This window comes from Geotrypetes seraphini, chromosome 2 (genome assembly GCF_902459505.1).
Source record: "Geotrypetes seraphini chromosome 2, aGeoSer1.1, whole genome shotgun sequence".
Taxonomy (NCBI): domain Eukaryota; kingdom Metazoa; phylum Chordata; class Amphibia; order Gymnophiona; family Dermophiidae; genus Geotrypetes; species Geotrypetes seraphini.
The window spans coordinates 405,547,387-405,571,351 of NC_047085.1; the positions used below are offsets into that span (position 1 = coordinate 405,547,387).

The window sequence follows — 23,965 nt, forward strand, 5'->3', positions numbered from 1 at the left end:
AACCACCACGAATACTCCTCCACCATCACCCACCCTCTTAGCAGAACACTTCAAGAACAAAATTACCAACACCAGAGCCACTCTCATCCTTAACCCATCCCATCAAAACCCAATCACAATCCACCCTCCAGGAAAAGAGGCAACTGCAGCAGACAGAATTTGGACTCAATTCCCCAACATACAATGGTCAGAATTCAACAAATTCTACAAAAAATACAGCCATGCCTCCTGTGACCTCAACCATTGCCCCTCATATCTCCTCACCACCTCTAGTGTAAAATTCCGCACCACAATTCTTCAATGGATTCAATTCATGCTCACAGAAGGCACATTCCCTGCTGACCTCAGCGAAATCGTCATTACCCCAATCCAAAAAGACCCAAAAGCACCACAAAACCACCCATCTAACTTTAGACCTATAGCCTCAATTCCGCTATATGTCAAAATTATAGAAGGCCTAGTAGCCAAACTCCTCACCAATTACATAGATGACCACAACCTACTCCACCCCATGCAATCAGGCTTCAGAACAAACTTCAGTACAGAGACACTACTAGGCTCCCTTATGGATACCGTCAGACAACACCTTAGCACAGGGAAAAAAATGCTTCTCATACAACTGGACTTAACTGCGGCATTCGACTTAGTGGATCACAACATCCTTCTACAGATCTTAGACGCAATAGGCATCTCAGATAAAGTATACTCTTGGTTTGAAGGATTCCTAAAACTCAGAACCTACAGCGTAAAATCAAACAAAGAAAAGTCAGAATCCTGGTCAAACCCCTGCGGCGTACCACAAGGATCTCCACTATCCCCCACCCTCTTCAATCTCTACACTGCTTCTCTAGGAACGCATCTGGACAATATGGGCATAACCACCTATAGTTATGCTGATGACATCACCATCCTCATCCCATACGATCACTCTAAACCTACCATGACAGACAAACTTCACCAAATACTTGAAACAGTCACAACCTGGATGAAAAATCACAAACTTAAACTCAACCAAGACAAAACCAAATTCATCCTTCTCGAAAATGACAAGATCCAAACCACAACCAACTTAGACATAAACACAATCAAATATCCCATCCAAACCACCATAAAACTACTTGGCATGACCATAGACAGATGCTGCACTATGCAACCGCAAATAAATAAAACAATTCAGAAATCATTCGCAATCATGAGAAATCTGAGACAAGTCCGAAAATTCTTTGAAAGAACACAATTCCAACTTATAGTACAATCCCTAATACTAGGGATATTGGACTACTGCAACATCCTCTTCCTTCCTTGCCCTGCAACTACGATCAGACAACTCCAAACAATCCAAAATACAGCTTTGAGACTCATCTACTCATTGAAAAAACATGACCACATCACTGAAGCCTTCATCAACTCACATTGGCTTCCAATCCAAGAAAGAATCCAATTCAAATTCTACTGCATACTATTCAAAACACTACACGGAGACAGTCCATCATACTTGAACAATCGCCTCATACAAGCACCCACTACAAGACAAAGAAAAACGCACGCCCCATTCATACCCCCCCCAATCAAGGAAGTAAAAAGAACAAAACTACACGACGGCCTCCTAGCCACCCAAGCCGCAAGGCTGGACAACCAGATCTCCAACCTCTTGATGACCACCCCAGACTATAGGACGTTCAGAAAAGAAATAAAAACCACACTTTTCAAGAAATTCCTGAAGCAGCAATAACATCACGACCGCTTAGTAACTCTAAAACTGACACTTGATCTACCCACTACTGCACTAATAATAACAAAAGAACTCCCACTATGACCACCTATTAACTCTTTTACAAACCACCTCACCCTCAACAACCTGCTAAATGTTTATAAGATCTACGACTTACCTCTCTAGCTAATCATTGTAACTCTGTTTTTTTTTAAACTAACCTTTTGTAATCCGCCTTGAACCGCAAGGTAATGGCGGAATAGAAATCCCTAATGTAATGTAATGTAATGTAATTATCAAAATATCAATTAATTGGTTTTTTTCTGTAATATACCTCCCCCTCCATTTTACAAAACCGTGAAAGTGGTTTTTAGTTGCAGGCCAATGCGCTGAATACTTTGTGCTGCTACCAACACTCATAGAGTTCCCATGCATAGTGGGAGCAGCGCAGAACATTCAGCATGCTAGCCTGCGCTAAAAAAATGTATTTTCTTACAGGATTTTGAAAAACACTGCTTAAAATTAGAAAAACAAATTTCCTGTTTTCAGTCAAATTAGCATTGCATCTACCCCTTTACCTAGGCCATTCACTAGACATATTTCTAGCTCTTGTGAATGTGGCCAATATTTGAGCCCTTAAATAACTAATCATAGGCATCTGTTTTAAACAAATTTAGTTCTGCACTAATTGGTTAGCACATGGGCATTGCAGTATGTTAACCAATTAGCATGCAGTTTGCATATGAGCCCTTGCCGCCTACAAAATAAGTGGTAGTAGGGGCTCATGAACCAATGGCCCATGCTAAAGGGAAAATTAGTGCATGGCCATTAATTGAAAAAAAAAAAAGGAAATTCAGCCATTTTATCCATGCAGTAAAAATGGCCTTAGTGTGTCAGAATGATTGCATAAGCAAGATCTGGTAAAAGGACCTCTAAATGATAAGTTGTAAAGTCACTAAATTTAAGAAGCTTAAAATGTAGGACACTAGGAGGCATAATTATCAATGTAGGCTACTGGTTAAGATAGTTTACTTTACCACTAAGTTGTGATTTTAGTGTTTCAACTGTTTATTAATTTTATAACATCATACATAAAATGCATAAAATATAATGCAATCAAATCCATAAAAGCACATCAGTTCTACATATAAAACATTAAATCCTTTTCCTCTCACCCACCCTTCCTCCCAATTCCACCCTCTCATTTTTACTCTGAATACGCTTTCAGAATTTGAAAGTTGACAGGATCATATAAACCTTATTTAAAGATCTTTTATGTAAAGTTCCAATGGTCCCCAAATTTCCTTAAATTTCCTGGAATCACCTAGTTCCTCATAGAAACATAGAAACATAGAGTATGACGGCAGAAAAGGGCCGGCGGCCCAACAAGTCTGCCCACTCAAGAACCCTCCCTCCCTTCACAGATCATCTTTTAAGCATAACTCTGTAGCAACCCCACCTACCTGTCCCATCGACTCTTGAAGTTGAGCACACTACTGGCCTTGACCACTTGTCATGGAAGACTATTCCATCGATCAATCACCCTTTCGTTGAAGAAGTATTTCCTGGTGTTACTATGAAATCTTCCCCCCTTAAGTTTTAGCGGATGCCCTCTTGTCGCCTTGGGACCCTTAAGAAAAAAGATTTCTTCCTCCACTTTAATGCGGCCCGTGATGTTTTTGAAAGTTTCTATCATGTCTCCCCTTTCTCTGCGCTCCTCGAGAGAATATAAGCACAATCTGGTCAAACCGTTCTTCATATGGGATATCTTTAAGACCTGAGACCATTCTAGTGGCCATTCTCTGGATCAATTCCATTCTCTTCACATCCTTTTGATAGTGTGGCCTCCAAAACTGGACACAGTACTCGAGGTGAGGTCTCACCATAGATCTGTATAACGGCAGTATGACTTCAGGCTTTCGGCTGATAAAGCTCCTTCTGATGCAACCCAGCATTTGTCTAGCCTTTGCTGAAGCTTTCTCCACCTAATCAGCAGCCTTCATATCTTCCCGGATGAGTACTCCCAAGTCCCTTTCTGCAGTAGCTCTTGTTAAGTTTTCACCATTCAAGGTGTATGTTCTGCATGGATTTCCGCTTCCAAGATGCATTACTTTACATTTATTGGCATTAAAGTTCAGTTGCCAAGTACTGGACCATTGTTCCAGTAAAAGTAAGTCCTGCTCCATAGTGTTGGGCCTGGATGCGGTGTCAGGTACTGTTGCCCTGCCCACAATGTTGCATAGTTTAGCGTCATCTGACTCTGTAACAGTATCACAACCCCGGAGGAGTCCTCCTCCGGGGTTGTGATACTGTTACAGAGTCAGTCTGTCTTGTTCATAGCATAGTGTTTTTCTGACTCTTGGTTATACTCTTCCTGCTTATAGTGGAAACACAGTTGCACCTAATTGCAGGGTTACATCATGGCTGCTATAGGATGGGAAGCACATTCTTATAATGAGCAACAAGCTTCAGATTTATTATCAGCTTTTCATTTATTCACGTCAGAAGAGAATTCCATGATCCCTTCAGATTGGGAACATTTAGAAAACTTGCAGAAGCGTATAGTACGTGCTGAACTGCATGCTGCCACATTAGCTGAATATTGTCGTCTAAAAAGGATTCCTAGAGGTCTACGCATGAGGACAGAACCTAGGTTATTTTTAGATAACACTACATTCCTTGACAAATGGAACGCTATACTTAATAAGTGTTCCTTAGATTTAATGCTTTTAGTCATTGAAACTACCAAGATTGAATTAGGTTCTTATCAAGAAGAACTTCAACAAGCTAAAGATTCTTTACACACCAGTACTAACACAGATGACTACACTAAAACATTACAGGAGTTAAATTCTAAAATAGATACATTTAAGGAAGATTTGAGGAAAACTAAGATTAAAAAACTTCGTAGGGACGAGATAGACTACACGAAAGGGTTTGTATATGCGTGGATGGATAAAACTCGTAACATCAAGCGTCCTAAACGTCCCACATATACGCATACTTCTTCAGATACATCAGAAGATGACAACAAGTTACGTCAGGGTTCCGGTCAAGTTCCTTCTCACAATGTCCATTTTCAGGGGGGCCCCAAACCACCCAACAAAAGACCGGTACGATCTAAACAACCCCGGACACAACCCTAACATCCAATGTTTTCAATCTCTCCCACCGTGACTTATCTCCTATAGAATTGTCAGTTTTGAATAAAGGCCTGTCTTTTGTCCCTACTAGCCGTTACACGGCTTTCGACACTAGAGTGGCTATGTTTAAATTTATAAGATCCTGTAAACTCAAAAAATTCTTTTTTACAGAAGACATTTCTACCGAATCTTCCCAGGATAATTATCCAGTTTTTCATGTTAAATCCTCTTGGTGTCCTCCGGTTGTTGATCCACATATTCAAACTTTTGAGGATTTAATTTTAAAAGACATTGGGGATTTGGAAATTAATCCTCTTCACACTCGGTTCAATTTATCCAAACAACAACAAATAGCAATTTCTACCCTGTCATCTGACACGAACATTGTTATCCATCCAGCAGATAAGGGAGGAGGAATAGTTATTCAAGATACTAGTGCATATGTTAGAGAGGCACAACGACAGCTAGGTGACCCTACATATTACACACTATTACCGCATGATCCCACACAATCCATTCATGACGTCATTTCTGACGTATTGTTACAAGCTTTAGAATCTGCAGTCATTACTGACAAGGAGTTCAGATATTTGAATTGTAAACACCCTCGAACCCCGGTCATTTATTTTATTCCCAAGATTCATAAATCATTGTCTAGCCCTCCAGGTAGACCTATAGTCTCAGGTATAGGATCACTTTTGGAACCTCTGTCAGCTTTTTTAGATTCTTATCTAAAAGACAGGGTCCCGTTGGCCCCCTCATATGTTTTGGATTCCACCAGTATGATACAATTTTTGTCCTCCCTTCAGAATATACCATCACATGCTATTTTACTGACCTTTGACATTTCAGCTTTATATACTAATATTCCTCAAAGAGAAGCCATTGAGGTTATTAAAGTTGAATTACAATCTCAGGAGTTGCCTGCCACTAGGGTACAGTTTTTGCTAGATTTGGCTCAGATTGCTCTTAACATGAATTACTTCCAGTTTGACCTTGATTTTTTCAAACAAATTAAAGGCACGGCTATGGGGTCTAAAATGGCCCCGTCCATAGCCTGCCTTTATGTATCTCAGTTTGAAAGTAAGTTCTTGTATCCTTCTGAGTTTTGGCAATTTTTTCTATTCTGGAAGAGATATATTGATGATGTGCTGGCAGTTTGGATTGGCACTCCCGAGGACTTGGCACGGTTTTATGATTGGCTTAATAGCTGTGATTCCAACTTACAGTTTACTATGACTATGGACCTTCACCATATTGCTTTTTTGGACATTCAGATCACATTGACCAATGGGCAGTTTAATACATCTATTTTCCGCAAGCCCACAAACAGAAACAATCTGCTACAATACGATAGCTTTCACCCGAAACATCTGCGAAATAACATACCTACGGGACAGTTTTTACGTCTTCGGAGACTTTGCTCTACAGTGCAGGAATATGTGCATAAAGCGGATGAAATGCAACACAGATTTTTGGAGAAGGGTTACCCCCCTTCAGAAAGCTTACAAATGAGCATTATACGCCAACAGGTCGTTGTTGCTGCAATCGCAACATGAATCTAAAGGTAGCTCATTGGTATGTGTGATTCCTTATTCTATTCATGCTTTTCAAATAAAGAAAATCATCAAGCGTCATTGGTCCATTTTACAGTACCACGAAGCTTTTCAAGAAATCCCTAGATTTGCCTTTTCCAAAGCTTCCAATTTGAAACAACGTATCACGCATTCACAATTTTTAAGCTCTGAGGTTTTGGATTACGTCAGAGGCCAGCATCTACCATGTGGACATTGTAAATACTGTCAGTTCAGTGTCACGACTTCACAAATGTCATTACCTTCTCGATGCAAATACACTCAGCATGCGACTAATTGCAACACTCATCATGTTATTTACGCTATATCATGTCCGTGCCAGCTTGTATATGTGGGGAATACTACCCATAGTTTGAAACACCGTATTGGAGAACATATGAGCCGCATACGCACCGCAGTGCAGGAGGCCCCTCTCGTGCAGCATTGGCAGAGAAACGATCATGCCATAACAGATTTAAGATTCACAGTATTGGATTATTATTGCAACACCAGAGGAGGTGACATAGCCCGTATGCTGTGGAGAAAGGAACAGAAATGGATTTATGATCTCAACACCCTTCATCCTTCTGGCCTCAACAATGAAATCGAGTGGGTAGCGTTCCTCTGATCTCGTCTGGCACTTACTAGGTACATTTGAAGTTTTTTGCTCTGTTTTGAAGTTTTTCTGCTCTGTGTTGACTTTTCAGCGCTACAGTGACATCATCACGTTTGCTACGTTCGTTTTCCCGCCTTTCTCCGGTTTAAATACCGTAGTGGGGGCGGGCGCCTTGTGTAGCACGGAGATTTTTCAACTGTAGAACGGTATGTACACCTTTATGCTCCTGTCCTTTAAGCTAGCTGGAAGTTTTGTTACATTTTGCATGGGTTTGTGGCTATTTGAATCGTATTAGCCCATATCTACTGCAATTTGACTCTTTGTTTTTGCATTTCAGAACCTGCTTTGGAAATTTTTTATAGTTATTTACCTATGGCAGAATTCTATTAGTCGGACGGGGTCTCCTGAAGTAGACACCGAAACGGGGCCGCGTCGGGACCCTGATAAGTATTTTTTTGAGACTTATCCATATGAATATTTCAGTGCTTACCTGAATGCAAAAATTTACCTGATTTTTGAAAGTATTTGGAATGCATATTGCATCATCATTAAGATATATACACAGCTGTAACTTTTTAGACCTTTGAGCTGGACTCGTTTGTTACATATTATGAAGCAATGATTGGAAGATAAACTCTTTCCCTAAGAGGGGGTTACCTCTCCCTCTTCAGAGTTTTATATCTCTGAGCTAAGTTTTAGTGCAACGAGTCCTCCTCCGGGGTTGTGATACTGTTACAGAGTCAGTCTGTCTTGTTCATAGCATAGTGTTTTTCTGACTCTTGGTTATACTCTTCCTGCTTATAGTGGAAACATAGTTTAGCGTCATTGGCAAATAATGTACTTTTGCCTCAAAGTCCCTGAGTCAGAGATCCCTTACAAAGATATTGAATAGCATTGGGCCCAAGACCGAGCCCTGTGGCACTCCACTGGTCACTTTCGACGTTTTTGAGGGAATACCATTTACCATTACCCTAAGCCAGTCTTTTACCCATGCTGTCAGTGTTTCTCCTAGTCCTAATGAGTTCATCTTGTTCAATAACCTGCGGTGTGGGACACTGTCAAAAGCCTTACTGATGTCTAAATAAATGATGTCCAGGGACTCCCCCATCCAGTTTTTTTGTTACCAGTCGAAGAAGCTTATCAGATTGGATTGACAAGACTTTCCCTTCGTAAAGTCATGCTGGTGGGGATCCCTTAATCTTTCATCATCCAGAATCGTGTCCAATCTGTTTTTAATCAATGTTTCCATGAGTTTACTTACTATTGATGTGAGACTCACCGGTCTATAATTTTTGGCCTCTGACCTGCTCCCTTTTTGTGGAGCAGGATAACGTTGGCAGTTTTTCGGTCCAGGGCCACTCTTCACTTGCATAGGGAAATATTGAAGAGCTCTGCCAGGACATCTTTCAATTCTCGAAGTACTCTAGGGTATAGATTATCTGGGCCCCTAGCTTTGGGTACATAGACTTCAACTCATCTTTCCTTCATTTTTCTCTTATAAATTTATTTGCTGTTTTCATTTGTTATGATGAAATAATAGCAATATAGATTTCCAACACAAAAATAACACATGTATGACTTGTCAGTTCTGCTACAAATACTCTGTATATAGCAATGGTTCCCTTGTAAGTTATCATAATGTAATCATTAACAAAACAAGCTCCTGCCAGCATATGCTATAATAAATTTGTGAATAATATATGCACAGCAGATAAATACTCTTTCATAGCTGAATGCAGAGGTTTGCTGGGGAGTTTGGCAGGAGTAATGATAAAGAAGCATGCATAAAAATTAATAGAAAAACAATGCTCTTGAAAATGTTGGGAGCTTTGATCAGTCATTTTGTTTACACGTGTAAAATCTGGTAAATTGACACAGGCTGCAGTCATTCTCAGTTAACCTTGAGCCTTGTATGGACTCTGTGATAAGCAATTTACTGTAGGTAAATATTCCAAAACAAAATCTGAATGTTTTATTAAAGGCATTGGTGGATTGATTTTCCTTTTGCACACACAACCTCCCTTCCCCCATGTGAAAAAAAGTTAAAAGTAATAGTGTAGTTCTATGTCTCCCTTCTTCCATTCCTATCCAAGCAACTCCAGCATGCTGTTCTCTGTCTTTGTCTGGACTTACTTTCAACTCAACAGTTTCTAAGTCTTCTACAATCTGGCTTTCGCCTCAACACTCCACAGAGACTGCCCTCACTAAAGTCTGAAGTGACTTGTTCATGACAAGATCTAAGGGTCTTTACTTGATCATCATCCTTTTTGACCTGTCTGCTGCCTTTGATACTGTTAATCATAGGTTACTCCTTGATACACTGTCCTCACTTGGATTCCGTGAATCTGTCCTCTCCTGGTTTGGCTCCTATTAGAGAATGACACGGGGAAAAAATTTGTCCCCGCCACCGCCCTGTACCCGGCCCACCATCCTCTGCACTGCCCCGTCACCACCGTTCCCTTCACCGCCCCGTCACCGTCACCCCTTTCACCGCCCCGTCACCACCACTGCCATCCCATTCACTGCCCCGTCACCGTCCCCGCTGCATCCATATAAGTCTTAGTACTGTAATATTTAGCTTATTCCTTTCTTATAAATCAAAGTTCCTGCTGCTGAACTAGAGAAAGAGATGTTCAGCTGGCAGGGCTTTGTTTATAAATTTTTATCAACACAACTAATATACTACTTTATCCTAAAGCAAAAAATAAATAAATAGAATTTTTTTTCTACCTTTGTTGTCTGGTTTCTGCTTTCCACATCTTCTCATTCAATTCCTTCCATCCACTGTGTGTCTTCTCTCTGCGTCTTCCATTTGCTGTTACTGTGCCTCTCCCTTCACCCCCCCCCCCCAATTGGTCTAGCACCCATCTTCTTCCCTCCGCTCCCCCATAGTCTGGCATCTGTCTTCTGTTCCTCTCCACCCTCCTTCAATGTCTGTCCTATTCCTTTCCACCACCACCCTTCCCTCCCTCCTTTACCATCTGTTCCTTTCTACCACCCTTCAGCTCCTCTTGCGTGGCCTATCTATCTACCTTCCTCCCTCTTATTTTCATGGCACGTTACAATGTAATTTGTGCAAGCCACTGGAGCCTGCGAGCTCGGTCCCTGTCCCATCCCCACAAACCATCTCGCTTCTGTGCTCCTATTTTCCCCATTTCTAATATCTCCCCTATGTATCTGCCATTGCCCACCCCCCCTGTGTCCATATACCATCCCCATGGCATGTCCCCTTTATGTCTCTGTCCCTATGCCCCATGCACATAATTTCCCCTCTTTCTGTTACCTTCCTGTGTCGAGATTTCCCCTATCTTCCTCTTCCATACCAGTGTGTCTCTTCTTTTCAACCCCATCTAGCTTTTTCCCCTCTTTCTTCCCCCCCCCTGCTTCTAGCATCTGGCTCACCTGCCTGTCCTTCCCTTTCTTTCCTGCTGTGGGTTTTTCTTTCCGTTTTCATCCCCTTGGCCCAGAATCCTTTTCCCTTTCACTCCCTCCTTCCAGTTTAAGCCGGGAACAATGGCGATCGCACGGTCCTCGCAGCCCCCACCCGCCTGCCCAATCGATAGTAGTGATTAGCCAGCTCTCTCCCTTCTCCTCAACTTAGTTTGCAGGCTTTCTTTTTCGGCGACCTGCACGCTTTCCCAAAGAGCCCCCACCCGCCTGCCCAATCGATCGTAGTGATTAGCCAGCTCTCTCCCTTCTCCTCACCTTAGTTTGTAGGTTTTCTTTTTCGGCGACCTGCACGCTTTCCCAAAGAGCCGCGCATGCGCGGCTGCTCAGAGTTCAATCTTCTGCTCTGCTGCAACTTCCTGTTTCCGGTTGCGTCAGAGCAGAAGATCAAAACTGAGCAGCAGCGGGTGCGCGGCTCTTTGATAGCGTGCGGGTCGCCAAAAAAGGAAACCTACAAACTAAGGTGAGGAGAAGGGAGAGAGCTGGCTAATCACTAGGATCGATTGGGCAGGCTGGTGTGGACTGCGGGGACCGCGCGATCCTTCATGCCTCACTGCGGGGACAAGACCATTCACCGCTCCACGGGGCGGTGAATGGCCTTGTCCCCGTCCCCGCAGCGACTGCTAGTTTTCATTCCCCGTTTTGGTGGGTTACCCGCGGCTAAATGCGGTGGCCGCGGGTAAATCGCCACTGTGTCATTCTCTAGCTCCTATCTCTCCCAACGCACCTTTAGTGTATGCGTTGGAGGGTTCTCTTCTGCTGCTACCCCGCTAACAGTTGGCACACCCCAGAGTTCTGTCTTAGGACCTCTTCTCTCGCTACACCTCTTCCCTCGGTGCCATGATCTCCTCCCATGGCTTCCAGTATCACCTATGTATATGCTGATGACTCCCAGATCAACCTCTCTACACCCAAAATTTCATCTAAAGTCCAAGAAAAAGTCTCTGTTTGGCTGGCATTGCTGCCTGGATGTCCTGGAATCATCTGAAACTAAATATGTCCAAGACTGAGCTGCTGCTCTTCTTTCCTCCTAAACTATCTGCTCCTCCTCCTCCTCCTTTCTCCATCTCAGTAAATAATACTATCATTGTTCCAGTCTCCTTTGCTCTCAACCTTGGAGTCATCTTCGATTCTGAACTCTCATTTTCTACATACATCCAGCAAGCTGCTAGAACCTGTCACTTCTATCTCTTCAATATCACCAAAATTCACCCTTTCCTCTCTGAGCACACTACCCAGACCCTTGTCCACACTCTCATAACCTCATGCTTAGATTACTGCAATCTACTTATTTGTTTATTATTTATTTATTTAAAAATTTATATACCGCATAAAAACTATGCAGTTTACAAAATTAAATGCATATATATTTAAAAATGCTAAACATGTTTCAACAAGACAGATATAATAAAACATTAACTAACGGTATCATTAGAACCTTCTTTTAAATTCATCCTACAAGATGGAAAGACAAAATCCCATAAAAACATTTACAGGACAGGAAAGCATTAACAGAAAATAGCATTAGCACATGAAGGCATTGACAAATAATTGTGTTTTCAACATTTTCTTAAAGTTCAGTCTCCCATCACAGAATCGCAGAATACCAGGCAGCGCATTCAGAGCTTGGCACCTACTACAGACAGCATTGCTGCCCCAGTCTTAACATGAGGGACTGACATCTTACCCTAACTGGTCTCCCGCAGTGTCACCTCTCCCCCCCTACAATTTGTGCAAAACTCTGCTGCATGATTCATATTCTACCAACCTCGCTACACTCATGTCACCCCTCTCCTAAAATCACTTCACTGGCTCCCAAGCTCCTATTGCTGACCTACAAGTGTGTTCATTCTGTTGCCCTTCAATATCTCTCCTTTCTTCTCTCTCCTTATACACCTCCCAGAGAACTCCGTTCCTCAGATAAGCCACTCTTAGCTGTCCCCTTCTCCTCCTCAGCCAATTCCAGACGTCATTCCTTTCATCTAGCTGCTCCCTGTACCTGGAATAAATTACCTGAGTTTGTCCGCCAAGCCCCTTCCCTTACCCTTGTTTAAAAGCAAACTGAAAACTCACCTTTTTGATGTAGCCTTCAATCCTTAACCCTACTCCTCTGCCCTCCAACCCAGCCAGCTGATTAATCATTCCCCTTAACTGTATCCATGACATCTTGTTTCTCTGTCTTGCCTGTTTAGATTGTAAGCTCTTTTGAGCAGGGCCAGTTTCTTCTTCTTTGTGACTCTGTACACCGCTGCGTACATCTGGTAGAAATGATAGTAGTAGGTAGATAGTAGTAGTAAACAAGGACTTTGACTGCCTCTAAAATTGGGAAGTACAATATTTAATAGATGTTCAAACTTTAATTCAATTTTAACTATTGCATACCACACCTCTTCTTCCTGTAGAAGTACTGACCTGCCACAACTACGCTCACCCCCACCAGAATCTCTCTTTTCCAGTGGCATACCTAGCATATGTGACACCCGGGGCCCATCATTTTTTGACACCTCCCCCATCTGTATGAAAACATGATTTTTAGTAACAATCCACACGTCACACATGAGTACCTAGGAAAAGGCAGCATCTTACATACTGCAATGAGCAGTACAACATCAATACACCCATTGTAAAACTAAACAAGCCAGACTAGTACAGATCAATCCTGCAGTCAATCCTAACAAAAAAACATGTCTTTCGAACACACAGAACACACCTTCGCCTAGTATAGAATATGTAATCACAAACTAACCCCTCCCTCTTTTACAAAACTGTAGTGTGGATTTTAGCTACGGAGGTAACAGCTCTGATGCTCATAGAATTCTGAGCATCAGAGCTGCTACCACCACAGCTGGTGCTAAAAAACGCTTCACAGTTTTGTAAAAGGGGGGGGTAAAATAGAAATACATAGACAAAGGTTAAATTGAACCAGCAAGAAGCTGGACTCTGCATACAATGCTTCACAGAAACAGTGACACATGTCTCCTAAATCAATAAATAAATAGAAATTTTTTTTCTACCTTTGTCTTCTGTGGTTTCTGCTTTCCTCATCTTCTTGTAACTCTCTTCCTTCCATCCACTGTCTGCCGTCTCTCTTCCCCTATATTGCATCTTCTCTCCTTCTATGCCCCTTCCAGAAACTGTATGCCTCCCCCTTCCATCTCTCCTTTCACCCCCATTGGTCTGGCATCTCTCTCCTCTCCTTCCCTCTCCCACACCTCTCCTCTGCATACCCTTTCCCTTTTTTCCCTCATTTCCCTTTTCAATTTATTTTCTGCATCTGTCTAGATTATGTTCTTACTACCCTCTCATCAATGTCCTTTTTTACTGTCTACCTAAAGCTTGCCACCTCTTTCCCTCACCCCTCCAGTGTTTCCCTAACTCAATCCTTTTCTCCCCATCATGTGTCCTCCTTTTATTTATCCCCTCCTTCCATCATGTACCCTCTTTCTCCAACCCTTCCATCTAGTACCTTCTCCTCTCTCTGTCCACTTCCATCCAGCATAAACTCCCCTCTTTCTCTCCTCCCATTTCCTTCTGGCATTTGCTCCCTTATCTCTCCCATCTACACTTCCATCTAGCATAGGCTCCCCACTACCATCCAATGTCTGCCCTTTCTCCCTCCATCCACCCCACTTCAATCAGCATCTTCCCCCTTTCTTTCCCTCCAATATCCTTCCCCCTTATGTCTCTCCCCTTTCTCTGTACATCAATTCCATCAGCACCACCCTTCCATACCACCCTGCCCCCTTTCTTTCCCTCCACCACTCTTCCATTCCAGGAGTCCTGCTCCTTTCTCTCCCTTCATGCAGCAAGGTCCCGCGATGACTGTAGCTGCCTGCTGCCAGTCCACCCCACTCCGACGTACTTGCTCTAGAGCGGACTCAGCAGCCGCATGCTGGAAGGTCCCGCGATAACTTGTCTTCTGGCTCTGCTCTGCAAGAAGTAAGTTACGTTGGAGGGGGTGGACCCGGCAGACGCAGGGAGTTGTGGCAAAGCCCCGCCGGGTCCACCCCCTCTGACATAACTTACTTCTTCCGGAGCAGAGGCAGCAGACGAGTCATCGCGGGACCTTCCTGCACCTCAGCGCAGCTGCCGACTCTGCTGAAGAGAAAGTAAGTCAGTGGTAATGTGACCATTTATTTTTTTCATCAAAAGGGGATATCTATTAATTGACTGTGTATCCTTTCTTTCTGCACGCAGCCCAACAATTGTCCCTTTCTATTCCCTCCCTCCTTCCTTCCTATGTCCTTAGTGCTCCCAGTGCCTCCTTCCCATGTCCATAGTGCCCCCAGTGCCTCCTTCCCATGTCCTTAGTGCCCCCAGTGCCTCCTTCTTATGTCCCCCCACTGCCTTCCAGATTTTGCCCACCCCAAAAGCCAGCCAGCTCTGCCACCTCTCCATTTTTTTCTCTCTGTCATCACCCCATCCCCTATGCTCTGGCATCTCTCTCTTCTCCTTTCTTTCCTTCGCACCCCATAGTCTGGTATCTTCCCTTTCCTGATTCTCTGGCATCTTTCTCCTTTCCTTTTCTTCCATCTTTCCCTCCCCCTCCATGCTCTCACATCTCCCCCTTCCTTTTCCCTTAGTCTGGCATACCTTCCTCCTTCCCTCCAAGCCCTGACATCTCCTTTCATTCCCTCCCTCATCTTCCTTCTCCCTCCAGCTGGGTACAGCAACACTCTCCCCTGCAGCTCTGGACTTCCCCACACCTGCTCCCCCAAAATTGCCATGCTTTGGTTCCTCTTCTTCCTTCCTCCCTCCCCCCGCGGGACCCTGCGGCACCATCAACTCTTACTCCCTCTAACACCGGCCTTGCAGCTCTGGACTTCCCCACACCTTCTCCCCCCCTCCACCCCGGATCGCCATTATTTTAAATGTTATAGCCGCGGCACTGTATCCATCAGTGGAGACATCTAACCTCGGCCTGCCCCGGAACTCTTACTGCAGCAGCCTCCTGTCTAGGCAGGAACAGGAAGTCACTGTTGCAGTAAGAGTTCCGGGGCAGGCTGAGGTTAGACGTCTCCACTGATGGATACAGCGCTGCGGCTATAACATTTAAAATAATAGCGATCGGGGGGGGGAGGGGGGGGAAGTCCGGAGCTGCAGGGCCGGCGTTACATGCAATGAGAACAGGACAGCTAAGCGTCTGACATCGCCTTCAAAACCGGGCCGGCTGTGCACCCCCCCCCCCCCAAGGCATGCACCTGAGGCGGACCGCCCCCCATGCCCCCCCTTAGTACGCTACTGCTCTTTTCACTCATTTTCCATCTCTACTAGTCTCTCTGCCTCTTTCAAACTATCTCTACAGTCTCTTTCCCTCCATCCCATCACCACCAGTTAGTCTTGCCATCCATCCCTGTCCCATGGGTCTCCTTCATCAAAGACAAGAACAATCAGACTTACTCTGGAAGAAGAGATAAAATGCCTGCAGAGAGGGAAGTCAAACGTTCGTTGATATGGATTGGCTTTCCCTTCCAAATCCAGCTGATAATCAATTCAAGACACATGAACAAGATCAAAAAAGGGGCAGCCTGAAAGAGAAATTTATGGGAAAAAATATAGCAGGCAGTGAATATAGCATTGCAAATGAATATCAGTACAAGCAAAAAGTCTAGGGCAAAAGAATATCACATGATAACCAACAGAGTGGGCACGACTAATACTTTCACTGCGTTTCGTTTTCTATGTTGCTTATGGAAGCCCTTTTATTAAACCGAAACAAGCACTTATCACATAGTTTACCAAGTGATAACTGCTAGCGCAGAACTATATTAAGGGGCTTTGCAGTATTTTTGCAATTAATGCACAGTAAGCTACACGTTAAGTGCTTTTTGTGTTAGGAGAGGCTTAGAGGGATATGGTGACTAAAATTACGCCAGGTGTATACCTGGCTGGGCCTCCGCATGTGCGGATCGCCGGACTCGATGGACCGAAGGTCTGATCCGGAGATGGCAGTTCTTATGTTCTTATGAGAATGGGCATAGAAAATGTTTGGTGATCAGTGCAGTACAAATAATTTATACTAATTGCCACATTTCCAGTTAATGCAAAATGACTTACTGTAGAGCTTCAGCATTAATAAAACACAGTATTGCAAATCATCAGCAAATTTAATGTGACAAATGCTGGGAACGCCATGTTAAATTTGATGCTACCGCATGGTAAAACTCCATGAAAACTGCAAATTTTGCATTGGTTTAGTATAAGAATCCCTTTGTTTTTTTCACTGGGGGGGCCAATGTCATCTATAGCACACATTGTTTCTTAATAGTATGTATTATTAAGCAATAATGTGCCTACTGGTAAATAGTGCACATTACTGAACAGGACACACTATTGTTGCAATGATTTATGGCTTATTTACACTTGCTATACTGCCTTATCTGTCAAGCAGACAAGGTGGTGTACAGACTAAAAAATAAAAGGGAGAAAAGAACTTCATTTATTAATGGGAAAGATTTTTACAAATAGCCACATTGAACCACAGGATAAAACAAGATATCATAAAAGATAACAACACAAAAAAACAAAACTAAATACAGTAACATATTACTCTTACATCTTCCTCCAATATCAAACATACTCCTCTCAAGGAAAAAAGTTTATTTTATAGAATTCTTATGAGCGTCAGAGCACATACCTCACTGGCCTATGCTAAAAACCTCTAACGCAGCTTGATAAAACCTGTCCTAGGTGAACCCTAGCCAGTAAGGTTTTCTTTTTTTTTTTTTATTAAGTTTTAAAATATAAAGCAAGCATCAATGCTTGTTTAAGCAAAGCGAAAGGAAACAAAATACAAGGTAATATAATATTACTGAAACATAAACATTCATAACTTCTTCTTAGACCCCAACTTAGAATACAGTATGGTGGCCCAAAGCAAATAAAGACTTATATATCCAACAAGCAATCAAAATAGGCATTAACGGGTATTCTCCTCTAAAGACTTATTGACCAAATCTAACCCTTGGTGATCTTCTTTAAGTCCAGAAACGACCGTAAATGGTCTGGAACAAAGAAAGTGTACTTCAATCCGAGATATTTAATGAGGCATTTACACGGATATGCTAGTTGGAAATTTGCCCCCAAATCCTTTACTTCTTGTCTCATATTTAGGAAAATTTTCCTCCTCTCTTGGGTTTCTTTGTTGACATCCAGATAAATCCAAATCCGTTGACCCATGAAAGAATTCTGTGCATTCCTGAAGTACATTTTCATTATAGCATTTAAATCTTGTTGAAACACAAACGAGACAAGCAGAGTTGCCCTCTCCTCAATATGCACCAACGATGATTCCAAAATATCTGAAATATTGCCTAAATCCATTTGAGCCTGAGTATGAGGCTCGGTTTTCTTGATATCCACACTGAGGCCCAGATTCTCTAAAAGTGCGTCCCGATTTTAGGCAGCTGTAGGCGTCCTACAGCTGTCTAATCAGCCAATCGGGATGCACATTTTTTAAAAAAAAATGCTCCCCAGGCAGGCCTGAAGGCGCCTCCGGGAGCCTAGGGAGACCCGCAAGATGCCTAAGCTCGTCTAAGGGCCTTAGGCGGGCCTTAGGCTGAACCTAGGCGGCCCTACGCGTCTCCCTAGTAGATGAGAAGCTTAAAAATGTAGGCCAGCAAAATGCTGGTCTACATTGTAAGTAAACGCGGCCGCTATACTTATCACGGCAAGGGATCTCTCTGCCGCTATAAGTATAGCGGGCCGTGGCCCCTGACCGATCACTGGCAGGAGGGTGCCCAAACCCTCCTGCCCGAAGACGCACCCCCCTCCCTGACACTACCGACCGCCCCTCCCGACAATATCGGTTGCTGGCAGGAGGGTGCCCAATCCCTCTTGCCCGAAGACGCACCCCCCCCGGGCGCTAACAACCCCCACTCCACCAAACCTGTTCTTACAGATGGGTCTTGCACGTCGAGCAAGCAGGCACGCCTCGTCGAAATGAGGCGGGCCCGCCCCTTCCCGGCCCATCCCGCCAAAGCCTAAGGCCTGATTGGCCCAGGCTCTAGAAGCCTGGACCAATCAGGCCTTAGGCATAGCGGGTCCGCCCATCCCCACTTAATCAAAGGCCTGATTGGCCAATCAGACCTTAGACTTAGTAGGGATGGGCGGACCCGCTATTCCTAAGGCCTGATTGGTCCAGGCTTCTAGAGCCTGGGCCAATCAGGCCTTAGGCTTCGGCGGGATGGGCCGGGAAGGGGCGGGCCCGCCTCATTTCGACGAGGCGTGCCTGCTTGCTCGCTGGGCTAAATCTCCGGCTGGGCTAAATATTGAAATAGAGTGGCAAGCCTTTCTTGCATCTTAAGTTGCCGCTTTCAGCCTGTTTGCCATCTCAGCTTTTACATATCCTTTATGCCCGTATTATTTTCAGAGGTGGTTTGTCCTATGTTACCATCCGTAGCAGTAGTGCACGTTTTGTATCTTAAGCCCGCTTATGCAGTTGACGCTGCCCAGCGCTAATTTTTCTTCTTTTTAAACACACTGTTGGCGTGTTTAAGGTGTTCAATTTGTAAATCCATTTTTGTTCTCTACTCCATAAAACACTTGCAAGGTCACCACCTCAAGTTAATTGAGGAACCTCTAAAACTGAATATTGTAATTGTGCTGTAGTGTGCTGGCATGACAGCCAATGTTGTACCAGGGGGGCTGAAAGAGTCTGTGTGTGAATCCTACTAATTTGTTCCCCTATACGGGATCGAACTGGTCTTGCTGTGTGTCCCACAAAAAGCTTCAGGTAAGGGCACCGAATAATATAGACCCCACTCGTTTCACAAGTGGAAAAACTTTGACTCCCACATTTGTTGACCCATTCTGGAAGGTCCAAATCTCTTAAAGGGACACTGAGATCACACATTTTACACTTGCCGCAGGCATAATGGCCTCTTCTGATCATACTGTCCCCAACATGGCTGGATTTAAATTGAGATTTCATCAATGTCTACCGTAGGTTTTTGCCTCTAGAGAAGGCAGACCGTGATGGTGCATGAAAGATGGGATGAAAACATAAGACACCCCAATTAGACTTAATAATATGCTTAATATTGTGTATGAGGTAAAACATATACGAGAGAGGATTCTTGAGATTTAACACTAGGAGTAAGTAGGGTGCACCACTGGGCATATAAAGCACGTTTATAAGCCTTTTTGATGACTGTCTGTGGATATTCCCGTGCCAGAATCCTATTTTTCATTTCCTCGGCTTTGATGATAAAATCAGCATGGGATGAGCAACTCTATATTATTCGGTGCTCTTGCCTGAAGCTTTATGTGAGACACATAACAAGACCGGTACGATGAAATAGAGTGGCAAACCTTTCTTGCATCTTAAGTTGCCGCTTTCAGCCTATTTACCATCTCAGCTTTTACATATCCTTTATGCCCGTATTATTTTCAGAGGTGGTTTGTCCTATGTTACCATCCGTAGCAGTAGTGCATGTTTTGTATGTCAAGCCCGCTTACGCGGTTGATGCTGCCTGGTGCTAATTTTTCTCCTTTTTAAACACACTGTGAGCAGAGGAGTGGAACTTGTTAAATTTCATCTAATGAGCTTCAGAAGGTACCCTTCTGTTTTTTGCCTTAAATCACTTTAATATTAGTTTCCATATAATAATTTTTTGAGTGCTATTCAGTTTCTCTTTATTTGCTAATATAATGTTATTTTGCGGTTTGTGTTTCAGAGACTGACACCCAGTATAGAAGACTGTTGTCATTTAAAGGCTTCGTTTGGCTTCCTGAAGAAATACTGAAACGTGGCACGTCGAGGCCAAAGAACTTTACACAACAAGATAAGTGCTGTTGTTTCAACATTTGATGCTTTGCACTCTATTTATTATTTTACAAGTGGAAGTACTGCAATGATTGGGTGGTGAGGTTTTTTGGGGACTTTCTCCCCTTTTTCCTCCATGTCTCTGAGCACAACCTTTCCACATATGAAAATTTGAATTATAAACTCTTTTGACAGTTATTCTGAGTTTATTTAAGTGTTTCCAGTAAGCATGTTATTTTTTTACTGTTGGATTATACTTTTCACGCTTCTTTTTGAATTGTGCTTTCTCCCATTTTTTGTTTTTAACTATATCTTCCTAAAAGCAACACTGTTTGATAGAGAAAAATTTACTCTGTAAGATACATACCTTATGGTCTTATGTGTGTGCTCAGAGTAGAGAGCTTCTAGCTCTCAGGGAATGGGTGTGATCTCTTGAGGCTAGAGAAGAAGATTTGGAGAAGCAGAGGGAGACAGTGAGGTACATAAGGAAGACCTACAGGGACATTGTAGAGAAGTCCCGCCTCCAGCCTAGAAGTCTCTGTGCTGCCTCGGAGAGGAAGGTCTTCTTAAAGGAGATCATCACCCTGGTGAAGTAAGAAGCAATCCTATAGCTAAGACATGCCCTCCAGAAGATGCAATGTCCTCTCGTACTGAGGAAAGTAGGCATGGTTAGAGGCAGATTATGGGTGGATCATAGGCATGTTTTCCATGTAGGTGCCTAAAGTGGGTTTAGGCACTGATATTTAGGCCAGAAAATCCTGCTATAAATAGGGTGTGACTAAGTCCACTTTAGGTGCTGCTAATTGGAATTCTATGAACGGCACTTAACTTAAGATTGATGTGCATTAAGTACCACATTCCTAGGCGCATTTAGGTTTAGGCACATTTTATAGAATCCTAGATATCCTCTCATATTTTCCTTTTCTTCCTCTCCTCTGATTTTAATTGTATTGTAAACTTAGATAAGTATTTTCTGTGGCTAAAAGCTACAGCCTCAGCACCCTGGGGTTGTGGGTTCAAACCCATGCTTTTCCTTCTGACTCTGGGCAAGTCACTTAATCCCCCCATTGCCCCAGGTACATTAGATAGATTGTAAGCTCACCGGGACAGATGGAAAAAAAAACGTTCTGAGCTCTCCTTGGAGAATGGTATAGAAAACTGAATGAATAAATTAATATATTAAATAAATGTGAAATATGAATCCTTCGCTTCACTCATTTGTGCACATGCAGAAAAAACAAACAAACCCTGAAATGGAGATACCTCCTCCCAAAGAAAATCAGACTCTATAAGCAATGAAAATACTGTAATGCATACGTAACGGTAATGCATTTTCTCTTGTATTCTGCAAAATACAAAAAAATAAAAGATGCACATTTCCCAAAGCACTCACTTAACTGGCAAAAATTCTTTATCTATTATAAGTGAAGCAATTCCTTATATCATTCAGTCCATTTATCAAACTCCACTTTAGTATTAATTCAATCTTTTATTAATCTTCTTTACTCTGAGTCTTTCACACTTCTATTCACAATTTTTCAAAACATTTAACGTGTATCTTATATAATCATTTATATGGAGAAAAGACCTCAGCGGCTACACCTGAACAAACATATTTCAGTTCAGTTCAGGTATTCATGTAGGGTACGGTGTGTCCTACCCTACATGAGCACAGAGCAGCTTTAAATTTGTGATACTGTATATACTTGAATATAAATCAATCCGAATGTAAGTCGAGACCCCCTTCACCCCCCAAAAAAGGAGGGAAAATGGTTGACTCAAATATAAGTTGAGCAGCTTAATAGTCAAGTGTCCTGCCCTGTCAGGCTCTGTACCCAACCCCCTCCTTGCTAAGCTCTGCACCAGCCCCCTTCCCTCCATCCCACCCCTGTCAGGCACTGCACCCAGCATCTTTCATTCCTCCCCTCCCCTGTCAGACTCTGCACCCACCACCCTTCTTTCCTCTCCTCCCCTGTCAGCCTCTGCACCAAGCATCCTTCCTTCCCTCCCATGTCAGGCTCTGCCCACAGCACCCTTCCATCCTCCCCTCCCCTGTCAGGCTATGCACCAAGCACCCTTTCTTCCTTACCCTGACAGGCTCTGCACCTAGCACCCTTCCTTCCTTACCGTGTCAGACTCTGCACTCTCCCTCCCAGGCTCTGCCCTCTGTCCCCCCCCTCCCTGCCCTATCTTCATACCTCTGCTGATCCCTGGTGGAGGTGAAGCGGGTCCTCTGCCGATCACTGGTGAAGGTGCAGCGGGCAGGAGCAAGCGTTCCAAACTCCTGACCCGCTGCGCGATCTCCTCTGAGCAGTATGAGTAGCAGCGCGATTTGGCGCTGCTTCTCGGTGCTGAGCGGCTTCCTTACTGGCCCCAAAATTCCAGTTTATATTTGAGTAAATACTCACTTTAAAACTAACCCCCCTCTTTACTAATCAATGTAGCATGCGCTAAACTCTAACGCAGGCATGTTAGTCTATGGACGCGTTAGCGTTTAACGCGTACTAAATCGATTAGCATGCACTAATCAGTTAGCGCACCTTAGTAAAAGAGGGCCTAAGTTAGAAAGAGAAATATAAAAGAAAATATAGATACGGTGGAAAATGGAGGGCTGACCAATGTGGAGGCTAGATGCATGAATACCTGAACTGAACTGAAATATGTTTGTTCAGGTGTCGCCGCTGAGGCCTTTCCCACAACAGACACATCTTGATTCTTTAAAAGAATTACCCCCTCCCCTTTTTTACAAAGCCATGTAGTGATTGCCACTGCGGTAACTGCCCCAAAGCACATAGGGATTTAAAGGGCTTCGAGGCCTTGGCTGCACAGCTGTTTCTAGTGTGGCTTTTAATAATTTTGTTTTTTTACCTTTGCTGTCTGCACACTTTGTTTCTCTAATGGGCTGGTCCCAGTCTCTTCTACACTTTCCATGTATCGGTCTTCTAATTATTTTACAGGTTTGCTTTTCCCATTTCTTCCCTCTCCTTCTCCTCATCTATCTGGAACTAATCTTTATATTTTATTATTTTCTCTTTGGGGCTGTTATATATCCACCCATTGGATTTTACCCACATTTTTTCCTTTCTTCTCACCTGTTCCAGGTATTTGTGCTGTTCGTCCGCGCTGCTGAAGGTGCTCATGTTGGACTGTAGTGCGTAGACCATCATGTGCGTGCCCTGCTAGATGGACAGCCGCTTGAGACTTGTAGAGCCCGTCACGCTGGAGGTAGCTGTAGCGCGTCCACGCTTGAAGGGAGATGAAGCAGTATCCCACTGCGCAGATTGGTTACAGTAATTACCCCTGGTGACAGGAGCAGTGCCTGCTGCTAATGCTACTTGCAGCACACTCTGACCACAGGCTGATGTGACAGCCAATGGAAAACACTCCGTACACTGCTGATGCAACCTGGGAGACAGGACAGGGAGTTCTTTTGCAAAGTTAGAACACACCCTGATCCAAATTCAGGTTGACAAACACTGCCTTGCCAGATTGCTGGTTGTGCAAGTTCAACAACTAACCCTCTCTTCTACAAAGCCGCGTGACAACAGCCCTGAAGCCCTTTAAATCTCTATGGGCTTTGGGGCCATTAATGCGCGGCTTTGTAGAAGGGGGGTAAGTTTCACATGAATTATTCCTTGAGAAGCTCCAGAAAACAAAGTTGAATCATATGCTTTTTGCAAAAGGATAATCACAGACAGTAATGTATTC

The 23,965-nt window shown here is 43.5% G+C and overlaps 1 protein-coding gene across 1 annotated transcript in view; it reads right to left on the minus strand.

Moving 5' to 3' along the window:
* The window catches only part of LOC117354106 (alkylglycerol monooxygenase-like), a 163,565-nt gene extending 139,906 nt beyond the window's left edge, over positions 1 to 23,659 (minus strand). Inside the window, exons 1-2 of the mRNA XM_033930994.1 lie at positions 23,350 to 23,659; positions 15,892 to 16,019 (exon numbers count right to left, since the gene is read on the minus strand). Coding sequence (XP_033786885.1) covers positions 15,892 to 16,019; positions 23,350 to 23,424 — 203 coding nt within the window. The 5' untranslated portion in view covers positions 23,425 to 23,659. The remainder of the gene's footprint in view (positions 1 to 15,891; positions 16,020 to 23,349) is intronic.
* Between the last annotated feature and the right edge of the window lie 306 nt (positions 23,660 to 23,965).